The sequence below is a fragment of the Apodemus sylvaticus genome, chromosome 5, assembly GCF_947179515.1.
Source record: "Apodemus sylvaticus chromosome 5, mApoSyl1.1, whole genome shotgun sequence".
Lineage (NCBI taxonomy): Eukaryota > Metazoa > Chordata > Mammalia > Rodentia > Muridae > Apodemus > Apodemus sylvaticus.
This window is the reverse complement of record NC_067476.1, coordinates 3,714,309-3,725,672: the sequence shown is the minus strand read 5'-3', so window position 1 is coordinate 3,725,672 and position 11,364 is coordinate 3,714,309. Positions and strand designations below refer to the sequence as shown.

Below are 11,364 nucleotides of genomic sequence, written 5' to 3'. Positions count from 1 at the left end.
GACTCCAGAGGCCCCGGTTCAGTTTCCAGCGCCCATGTGGCAGCTCACCACTGTCTACAACTGACAGTCCCAGGGGAATCTGATATCTTCACATAGACAGACATGGAGACAAAACACCACTGCACATAAAAGAAACAAACAAATCACTAAAAAAAAAAAAAGAATCACAAAACTAATCACAGTAAGGGAAGATACTGTGACCATACACTTCTAGTAAAGGACTCACTTGGGAGAGAAAATCCAGTTGAGAAATGAATGGAAAATTTGAACAGCTCTTTCATAAAGAAAAAAACCACAAATGACAACAAATATGAGCAGTTGCTCAGCTTCATAAGTAATTATGGAAATGCAGATTAAAACCAAAGCTTGAAATATGGACCAGGCTGGCAAAATTATAGCCAACAGCACAGTCTCAGTGAGGGTGTGAGGGTGGCCCTGTGCCTGTGGCGGGCGGCATTAGGAGATCGGCCGCGGCTACAGAGCATGTGCTGTGTACGGCTACAATTTCATTCCTGGGCTCAGATCAACCAGGAGACAACATCAGCAAGAAATATTCCAGTACAGAAGGGAAGAATAAAGGATTGCACACAAGATGAACACATGTCCTAACAACAAATGACGCATGCTAAAGTGCAGCAGCGTGCCCATGTGCCTTCATGCAGTTCACGTACATCTCACAGAGGATAATACAGAGCACGGTCATGGCTCTGAGCAGAATTAAGGCTGCAGGAGTCAGGAGGTGGGGACCAGGTGGGAGTCAGGGCTCAGGGACTTTGCCCATAGAACCACTAGGAGTGTGTCTTACTTTTAAGGTAAATACTGGTCATATTCAAAAGAAACGATTCTTATCCCTCTGTATAGGCAGGAGAATGACACAGTCCTAGAGGGAGTGTTCATCTGAGACAGCAAAGACAATTACAAGAAGAGGGGGCTTGTGGAGGCCATGCAACAGCCGTCCCCACGGATGGGAGAAGGGGCCTGTCCTTGGACGTTATCAGACCATGGTGACAATCTCCAGGAACAAGGCAGTCAGCAACCCAGGGACTGCAGAACCTCCTGGAAGGTGTGGATGACACCAGTCTGCAGCGCGTGACTGTCAGCAGTTGGGACCTAGCTGGTATGACCCTAGGGACTTAAGCATCTTGTAGGGAAGGTAGACAGACAGACAGACACAAGGAGGGCAAAGACGCAGAGGTGCCCGAGTGGGAGAGGGTAGAAAAGGAGAGTGGAGGTCAAGTGAAGGTGAACCATACCTGGCATCATGACACAGATGTGTAGTCCTAGTCCCCAGGGAGCTGGGACGGGGGGGGGGGGGGGTTGACTGAGGTCACATAGAGCAAGAGTTTCTCAGTTTCTGCTGAGTGGGGTCAAGATCTGGGGCAGGGGGAACAGGCTCATGGAGGTAAGTCACAGTTCTCTTGGTCATGCCTTCCCAGCCTCTGTCCCATCTCCTGACATTTTTGTAGTGGGAGCTCTTGGATAACCAATTAAAACCCAGGCTTCTCAAGGCTGAGCTGCACCTGTCGTTCTGTCCTAATGTCTCTGAGAAAGAGAAACAATGAAGACAAAGCCCTTGGCCTTCCCAATCAACCTATAACCCAACCCCCACACACAGCCCGGGCTTGCTCTCTGTTCCACAAAAGCAGACGGTCCTGAGAACTGTGTCTCTTCTGCAGGCCTGGCACCACACCATCCTCCTGCCTCAGCAGCTCTCCTTTATAATGAATCAATCATCAATATACAGGCCCAATGACATCATTTATCATTAAAGAAAAACAAACAAGCAGCAATGAAAAGAATGTCTCAAACTCTGGGTAGATCCCTGAGCCTCACTGGCTAACCAATCTGATTTAAAACAACAACAACAACAACAACAACAACAAAAGAACAAAAAAAGCAATGTTCAGTGAGAGACCTTGTCCCAACAAAATACTGTGGAGAGCAAGAGACATCCAACATCAACCTCTCTTCTGTACACATGCACGTGTGCCTTTGTAGCTCTTTACAACTGCTGTATACATCTCCTCAAGCTCATATATACAGCTTAGATATATATCCCTGTATATGTAAACATATACACAAGCATACACATCTGTCTTAGGGTTTTACTGCTGTGAAGAGATACCATGACCAAGGCAACTCTTATAAGGACAACATTTAGTTGGGGCTGACTGACAGGCTCAGAGGTTCAGTCCATTGTCATTGAGGCAGGAACATGGCAGCATCCAGGCAGACATGGGACAGGAGGAGCTGAGAGTTCTACATTTTCATCTGCAGGCTTCTAGCAGAATACTGGTTCCAGGCAGCTAGGATGAGGGTCTTAAAGCCCACACCCACAGTGACACACCTACTCCAACAGGGCCACACCTCCTAATAGGTGCCTCTCCCTGGCCCAAGCCTTTACAAACCATCACAACACCCCTAAGCCTTCGACAGTCCTGTGTGCAACTCCTCATTTCACTGGTCATTTACACGCCTGCTCTGGGCACTTCCTCACCGAATAAGCTGTCTACACCCATGGTGGCCCCTTCTTCACTGAACAGGCTGTCTACACTGCTGTGAGAACTTCTTAGGAAAATTGTCTGTGGCACTGTGAAGTTATCTGTACCTGCTTTACACGTGGCACAGTGACTGGTGTCCTTTGTAACACAGACTTTATAGGGGTGACAGGTGCTATGTGTTTCTTTACATGTTTGCTCCCTTCTCTCTGGGAGGCTACGCATAAGCCCACTCTTGGCTTAGGGACTGCTCTGTGTCCTCTTGGCCCACTAGATACTTGAGTCTTGTCTGTCTCACTGAGTCCCTTGGTAATGGTGACTCTGAGGCAGGTGGACAGAGTAGAAGGTACAACCCATCAAGCTTTGTGTATGGTGTGACGACACCTCAAGAGAACAAGTGTATTGTAACCATAGGCTGCAAACAGAGGAAGGAGCTAGAGCCAGATGCAGAGAAAGGACAGATAAAGGCTGCCCGACGGGCCAGCATGTGTACGCGTGTGGGTATGTATGTATGTATGTATGTGTGTATGTATGTATGTGTATGTGTGTGTATGTGTGTCTACATGTATCTGTATGTGTGTGTGTTTGTGTGTATGTATATCTGCCTCTATGTATCTGTATGTATGTGCATGTGCATGTGTATATCTGTGTGAATGTGTGTATATGTGCATGTGTATATGTGTGTGTGTCTGTCTGTATCTGTATATCTGTCTGTATATATGTGTATATGTGTATGTGTGTGTCTGTATGTATATGTCTATGTGTCTGTCTGTATATATGTGTATATGTGTATGTGTGTATATGTGCACATGTGTCTGTGTGTCTGTCTGTTATATGTGTGTGTATGTGTAATCCTTCGTTCCTCCCTCCATCCCTCCTTCCCTCCCTCCCCTGCTCTCTTTTTGAGATAGGGTCTCTCTATGTAGCCCTGGCTGACCTGGAACTTGCTCTGTAGACCAGGCTGGCCTGAAACTCACAGAGACTCACCTACTTCTGCTTCCTGAGTGCTGGGATTAAAGGTGTGTGCCACTTCCTTTCAGCAAGTCACAGTCTTTTTTCTATCTGACCATGCCGTCCAGTGTCGGTGGCAGCTAAAGTCTCCCTGCTTCTCTCTGCAATAGGCAAGTTGGCAGCGTCACATCACTTCACCTTCCCTCTGACTGTTTAGAGAATGGAACCAGCCCTGATTGTGTTTGGTACATCTGAACAGCAGCTCTGGGGATGGTGGCTGCTCTGTCTGCCTAATGAAATTGAGGAGTTTAACTAGAAAAGTGAGAGCTTGCAATGTGGTGATATGTAGTTGCCAATTCCAATGTTCTGGATTCCTGAATAAAAGATACACACACACAATATTATATTTCAATATTCCTTAAACAGCTCAATGGTTGGGCCACTCCCAAACCTCCATGTAACTAACACCTCCCTTCCAATATTCCTGGGTTATTACTTACTAAAATTTATATTCCATCTCTGCTGCCCTTGGCCAGGTCGGGGAGCCCCTGGGGATGCTTTTCCCCCGGCTCTTCCGTGACTGCTGTATTCTTTCGTCTGCCCCTCTCAGGCTGGACTTTACCCTGGCATAGTGGCCGTATCTTTCTCCTCTTCCCTCTGCCCCTTGTCTGGGGATCCTAAAGTCCTGCCTCTGACTCCTTGCCCAGCCATTGGCCGCCAGCAACTTTATTTACCACTTAAACCAACTGGGTCAGGGACCCCTAATGTCAAACCCACAACGGTGACCAAAGACTGTAGTTCCCCACATGCTGTGTGTCAAAACTTTTCTGGGGGTATGCAACATATTCATCTATTCACCCCCAAATAGGGATCTTATGACAGACTGTCCTCGGGTTTCTATTCCCGTATAAACATCATAACCAAGAGGCAAGTTGGGGAGGAAAGGGTTTATTCCGCTTACACTTCCACACAGCTGTTCATCGCTAAATGAAGTCAGGACTGGAACTCAAGCAGGTCAGGAAGCAGGAGCTGATGCAGAGGCCATGGAGGGATGTTCCTTACTGGCTTGCTTTCCCTGGCTTGCTCAGCCTGCTCTCTTATAAAACCCAAGAGCACCAGCCCAAAGGTGAAACCACCCACAAGGGGCCCTACCCCTTGATCAGTAATTGAGAAAATGCCCCACAGCTGGATCTCATGGAGGCACTTCCCCAACTGAAGCTCCTTTCTCTGTGATAACTCCAGCCTGTGTCAAGTTGACACAAAACTAGCCAGTACACAGACCCAAGTATGATTAGCACCACAGTCTAACCTGGTGACCCAATGAGTTTCTCACTTACAGGAATATGGGTGAAGGGTTGCTTACAGGAGCACAAGACTCAAAGACAGCTGCACCAAGCCCACCCCAGCCTGGGTGAGAGCTCACAAAGCTGGCAACCCAGAGCAACTGCACGGCCTGCAGGCAGCTCAGCAGGATGGAGCGCATCCTCTCCAGGTGACTCTGGCCTCAGCCTCGTCCCCACAGCTCAGCCTGTCCTTCCAGGCAGCTGCTCTGGTCTTGGTCTTTGTAGCTTGGCATGTCTGAGAGTGACTGTCAGCTGTCTTTACTGCGTACTTTGACAGGAAGCTTAGTGAATCTGGTCAGTTTCAGGGACTTCCTAAAGCTATTTCAAGGTTTTTGTTTTTTGTTTTTTTGTTTTTTTGAGACAGGGTTTCTCTGTGTAGTCCTAGCTGTCCTGGAAGACCAGGACACCAGGAAGACCTGTAGACCAGGCTGGCCTCGAACTCAGAAATCCATCTGCCTCTGCCTCCCAAGTGCTGGGATTAAAGGCGTGTGCCACCACTACCCAGCTTATTTTAAGTTTTTTAATCTTCTTGCTTAAAGAGCTTCTCTGCTGGAAAGAATATTTCTATCTGGAGGAAACAATTACATAACACCACAAGATGCCAGGTAATCAATCCTGAAGATATAGGTAATTAATTGATGAGGTGGGGTTAGGGAGGAGCTATAGTGGGTCCAGACCCAGGGCCATGAATCCACACAGACACACATACCATACAATTAAAAATAAAAATGATTTACTTTTTAAGAAGACCATGTCTCACTATTTAGCTCTGGTTGGTCTGGAACTTGCTGTGTAGACAAGGCTGAACTTGAATGAGGACAAAGAGGAGGAAGAGAAGGAAGAGGAAGAGGTAGTTGGACTCAAACTCACAGAGCTCTGCATGCCTCTGCTGCCCGAGTGCTGGGATGAAGGAGTATACCATCACATCCAACCTCAAAAATATTTAAAAAATTTTAGCTTTACTTTTCTTGAGATTTTATTTATTTGAGACAGGGTTTCTCTGTATAGCCCTGGCTGTCTTGGAACTCACTCTGTAGACCAGGTTGAGATTTTATTTTATTTCATGTGTATGAGTGCTTGCCTGAATGTATGTTTGTGTACCCTTGGCATACAGTGGAACACAAACTTGATGGCTGGAAAGAGGGCATTGGACCCCCTGACACTGCAGTTATAGATACTGTTAGCTGCCATGTAGGTGCTGGGAATTCAACTCCTGTCCCTTGTAAGAACAGCCAGTGCGTTTAACCTCTGAGCTATTTCTCCAATCCATCAAAAATAAATCTTAAAAAAGTAAATGAATATGTTAAAGTGAAAAAAAAAAAACCCTAAAGTTTAAGAGTTTCTGAACAAAATCTTTCATTATAAAAGGATATAATAAAGTGATTTTAAAAATAGGTGTCTTTTATACCTCCCTTTTCAAGCTGATATGGTGAGTCATAAGGTAATAAGCATTAAAACAAAAAAATGTATACAGTGATTGGGGGGGGGGGGAAAGGGGAGATAAAGATTATCGTCCCAAAGCAGACTTTGACACGAAGTTGAAACTGTTTCTTATAAGCTGCAGCTCCCTCAGCTCTCCTCACCGCTGCCGCCTCAGTTCTTTGTGTAGCCAGTGGGGCGGATGTGTGTTGCCCGGAAGGCAGGCACCCTACTCCCAGTGTCCTCTAGGTTTGGTTTTGTTTGCCTCGCTTTGCAGCAACTCCCTGGGCGCTTTCACTAAACAACTTAAAGGCTGAAGGGTGTGGCTTTGCTTACAGTTCAGAGGTGTCAGCCCAAGGTTGTGGTGGCGCCACCTTTTGAACCTGTCGGGAGTCAGAGTATCCTGTCAGAAAGAGTGGAGAAGTAGAGAGGGTGGGGGCAGGGAGGAAATAGGAGAACGAGAGACACCGAGAGGAAGGGGCTTTAGAGCCAGATAGTCCGCGGCTGCACCTCAAGCACCCACTCCCCAGCTAGATCTCACCTCTCCTTTGCACAGCCTCCCAGCAGCCCACTCATGTATGAGTCCATCAACGGATTAATCCACTCATGAAGTCAGAGCCCTCTCATGATCCCAAAGCCCTCACTTCTGATTACTGCTTCGGTGGGGACCAGACCCTTCAACATACTAGTTTTGGGAGCAACATTTCAGATCCAAGCCACAGCAGGGCAGAGAGACCACCACCTTCCACGCTCCTCACAGCACTGGGACCTGCCTTTGTTTATCTTCTGCAAGAGTGAAGAGGACCCTTTCTTCTCCTCTGCCTTTCAAGTGTGATTTGGGGAGATGTTAATCCGAATGCTGTTAAGACCTACAAGCCACCCTGTGTACTCACGATGCCCTACTATTACTCATTAAGTGCTATATAGATGTTGCTACCTTTGGTAGGAAAATGTCAGCTCTGTAAAAGTGGAGTCTTGGGCGTGGCAAACAGGTGCAACACGAAGGCTCTGTTTTAATGTTTATAGAATGAAATGGCAGAGCAAGGACTGTCTGAACTGGGATCTTGGAGCACCTTAGCGTCTGATAGATGAACGGCTGCATTTAGAACTCTTGACAGGGTCCACTGCAAAACCCTCAGGGGCCAGGGATTTCAAAGCAGGGCATGTAAGGATACACACACACACACACACACACACACATGCGACGATAGCCTCGGCTTCCGATGGCCAGCAGCGAGAGGGAGTGGCTGACGACATGGCCTCCGCAGGACAGGAGTGTGGACGCCTGTGAGAACCTAGGCTGCGGCTTCTGGATGCCACAGACATCTCCCCACGGGGAAGGGTCTGTTAAGGTTCGAGGAGCGCGAAGGCACCCGGGGACCTTTCAGGCTGTTGAGTTGGGGAACCAGACGCGGCCAAAGCTTTGGGCGGCGCCCCGTGGACACGCAGAGGCTCACGCTGCCTAAAGCTGGGCGCACGCAAGCAACTCGGCGTTCCCCCGAGGACCGCCGCGGACTCCGGCGGGGGCGGCCGCGGGGGCGGGGTCTATGGGTTCGGGGGTGGGACTGACGCGGATTGGCTCGACTCGGCCGCGTGACCGACCCCTTATAGGGCGTGGCGTGGGGCCGCGACTCGGGTGCGGTAGCAGCTGGCGGGCGAGGTCCACGCAGCTCGCTGCGGCTAGGCTAGGAGCCCCTGGCGCGCCGCGCCCTCGGTGCCGGGTCGCGGAGCCGGGGATGCTTGCGGCGCCCGGGAGTCATGGTCCGCTTCGGGGACGAGCTGGGCGGCCGCTATGGGGGCACCGGCGGCGGGGAGCGGGCTCGGGGCGGCGGGGCCGGCGGGGCGGGTGGCCCGGGCCAGGGGGGTCTGCCGCCGGGCCAGCGGGTCCTGTACAAGCAGTCCATTGCGCAGCGCGCACGGACCATGGCCCTGTACAACCCCATCCCAGTCAAGCAGAACTGCTTCACCGTCAACCGCTCGCTCTTCGTCTTCAGCGAGGACAACGTCGTCCGCAAATACGCTAAGCGCATCACCGAATGGCCATATCCTACGGGGGCCTGGGCGGGCGGGAACCGGCGGAGTTCAGGGGTCGGGGCGACATCGGTGTCCGCGCGGCGGGTCTGGGAGGGGCGGCTGGGGCCTGGGCGGCGGCGCCCAGTGGCCATCTTTCTGGTGCTGGGAGGGGATGCGACCTGGGAGAGAAGCGTCGCGGACCCCACGGCCCAGCGAGGAGGAGCGGGGCGGGGCTTGTGGGGCGGTCTCCGAGTGCGTGTGTGCGTGGTTTGGGTGTGCGCGTGTGTGGTCGTGGAGGCCACGACGGACCAGGTGCACTCTGGGCGGAGCCCCTTCTGATCTGATACTTGTCCCTTCGTGCACTTGGTCTTGGGCAGCCAGCTTGGGGCACACAACGTGCGGCTAGCCTAGAGGACATGGGAGGGCGAATCCGAGTCTATGCAGGTGTGAGCGCTGTGTGGTTGCAGGTCTGTGAGCGTGCTGACTGCAAGTGCCTGCGTTCGTGTGCGGGCATCCACGAGCCAGTGCTGCGCGTGCGTGTGGTAGGCATTCTTGGTACATTTTGTTCACGTGCGGGTCTAGATACTTGTGGCTGTCTTTAGGTAGGGTGTGCGCCTGCGCAGGGCCGGCTTCTACTGCTTTGGGGGGGCGGTAGGAGGGTTCCCCCGTGGCGCCGGCGGGCCAGGCCAGGCAGCTATCCGTGGTGCTGACGGCGTCCGAACTAATGAGGGGCTGGGCAACTGCAGAGGCCCCGCCTCTTGGCTGCCCCTAGAACTAGGGCGGGGAGCTGGGAAGACTAGCTCTGGTCCGCGGGAAGGTGGGTGTAGGCCAGCAGTACTCAGCTGCTGCACTGCGCTGTGCTCTTCTTCACTACCTCCGTAGCGCCTCCTAGCCATTCCTTAACCCACACACGCCCTTCGAATACATGATCCTGGCCACCATCATAGCCAACTGCATTGTTCTGGCCCTGGAGCAGCACCTCCCTGATGGGGACAAGACTCCCATGTCTGAGCGACTGGTGAGTGCTGGCTGAGGATCTGGGGCCTGTCTGAAAGGTGGGGGTAGTCAGTCGGTGGTGGCGCACGCCTGTAATCCCAGCACTTGGGAGGCAGAGGCAGGTGGATTTCTGAGTTCGTGTCCAGCCTGGTTTACAGAGTGAGTTCTAGGACAGCCTGGACAATACAGAAAAACCCTGTCTCCAACTCCTCCCCCCCAAAAAAACCCCATAAAACAAAAAAATCAACAACAGGAAGGTGGGGGTAGTGGCAGGTTGTCTGATGTACCTGAGCTGGAGAGGTAGGGCCCTATCTTTCATCGGAGGGCCCTTTGACTGCCTCTAGTACCAGGATTGGAGTGGCCAATCGAACCTGAAGGAAGACCAAGGAACCACCAGCTGGTTTGCCTGTGTCTTCAGCAGCCCTGCTCCTCAGATGGTTCATTTGGGCATAGTATGCTTGCCCTGATTTCTAGACATGGAACGAGAGAGGGACATTTCTCTTGAAGAGAATAAGAGTGTCAGTCTTTATGCGTAGTTCTGTGGCCAGCTGATCGCTTTTCCCACCGTGCTCCCTAAGGAGCACTTCTTCCCAGATGTTCTGAATCCATATCTTCCTCTAGTGTCCTGCCAAGAATTCCTAGAACCCAGTGGTATTCCACTTTGGGGATCAGAGGCCATATTGCTGGGATTGAGTCTTATGTAGCAAGAGGCAGGAATGAAGGTCAGCCTTCTGGAGGTTTGAGGGGTAACACCACTTCACAGGTGAGAGGGCAAAGCATCAGCTACGGCTCTCTCCTGCTGCGCCTTTGCCTGGGCGTAGCATGTACTTGGTGTGACTGTGAGACCTGGCACAGTGGTGTGGCCTCTCTTTGGAAGAGTGGGTGACTATGAGTAGGTGGCCATCAAGAAGAACCAACGGAGAGTTTGTTAAGGGTGGCTCCTTGGCCTTGAGGACCTGCCTGGAGGACACAAGAAGGCTAAGTGGGATTAGGAGTATAGGCTGGGAAGGAGTGTGTATCCAGTCACATGTCAAGGTAGAGGGTAAGACATGGTTCCAGGGCACTTGTGGGTGTGCCCGGTAGTGCCTGTGTTCCTCTGGGCTTCTGGCAGAGTAGGTCCTCAGCCTGCTCTATCCTTGTGGTGAGCACCTCCATTCCAGAGGCCAAAGAGTGAACTTGGAGGTTCATCGGGTTGAGTGTCACCAATGCCAGGCTGTGGGTAATGACTAAGTCCCTAGGGCACTATGGCGGCTCTGGTCAAGAGGATCACAGGACAGACCCCGGTCATCACAAGGAGGTCATGAACACAGGCACCTTTTAATGTGCAGTTTTCTGAGAACCTGTGTTAGTTTATCAGGTTTGCTCGATTGGTGAGGGTGGGAATGGGGAGGTGTGATTTTAGTGGCACGGCTCTTGGGAGCACGTGCCTGCTTTGGACCTATCCCGGCAAGCCAGAAAGCTCTCTGTTTGCTTGTAGGCCCACTCCTCAGGGGCTGTTGGGATGAACAAAAGAGAGATGGGTTTGGAAGCTGGAACTACCACCTAGGTAGCCGGTAGGGGTTGAGTGGTGTTAGGATCCCTTGGTATTTCCAGCCTTGCTTGGGGTGGGCTTCCTCATCTCTGGGGATTCTGCATCATACAAACTTTTCTTCTCTGGCTGCCAAGCCTTGAGCTTGCAGTCCAGTGTGGCTCCCAAGCCATTGCCACACCCATCTCCCACCCCCATCAGCCTCAGTCGCGGGTCTGCCTCACAGGGTGGGGCCTCCTTGCTGGTGGCTCTTCTCCTTTCTAACCAGGAGCCTTCTGTGAAGACCTTCTGAGGTCAGCTCCTTCTTTAGTGCCAGCAGCCCCTCCCCTTGAGGAATAAGACCCTTCCATCTAAACTCCAAGAGCCTCAGTCCTGTCATGAGCTGACATCAGGAGGCAGGACAGGAGCACTAGGCCATCATGGAGGCTGAGCCAGGCCCCTCAGGGGAGCTTCCTCTCACACACTCACTCCTACTCACAGGTACCTCCTGTTTCAAACTTCAGGGCCATGCTCAGTCTCGGGGCCTGGCTTGCTGCGGGCAAGAGTAAGCTAAGGTGTTGGCAAGGCATGAGGCCCTCGAGGGCCAGACTTCTTGGAGAAAGACTTCTGCTAAAGA

The 11,364-nt window shown here is 51.5% G+C and overlaps 1 protein-coding gene across 1 annotated transcript in view; it reads left to right on the top strand.

Annotated features, from left to right (window-relative positions):
* The first annotated feature begins 7,892 nt into the window (after window positions 1-7,892).
* The window catches only part of Cacna1b (calcium voltage-gated channel subunit alpha1 B), a 166,376-nt gene continuing 162,904 nt past the window's right edge, over window positions 7,893-11,364 (top strand). The window contains exons 1-2 of the mRNA XM_052181770.1: window positions 7,893-8,253; window positions 9,137-9,242. Coding sequence (XP_052037730.1) covers window positions 7,970-8,253; window positions 9,137-9,242 — 390 coding nt within the window. The 5' untranslated portion in view covers window positions 7,893-7,969. The remainder of the gene's footprint in view (window positions 8,254-9,136; window positions 9,243-11,364) is intronic.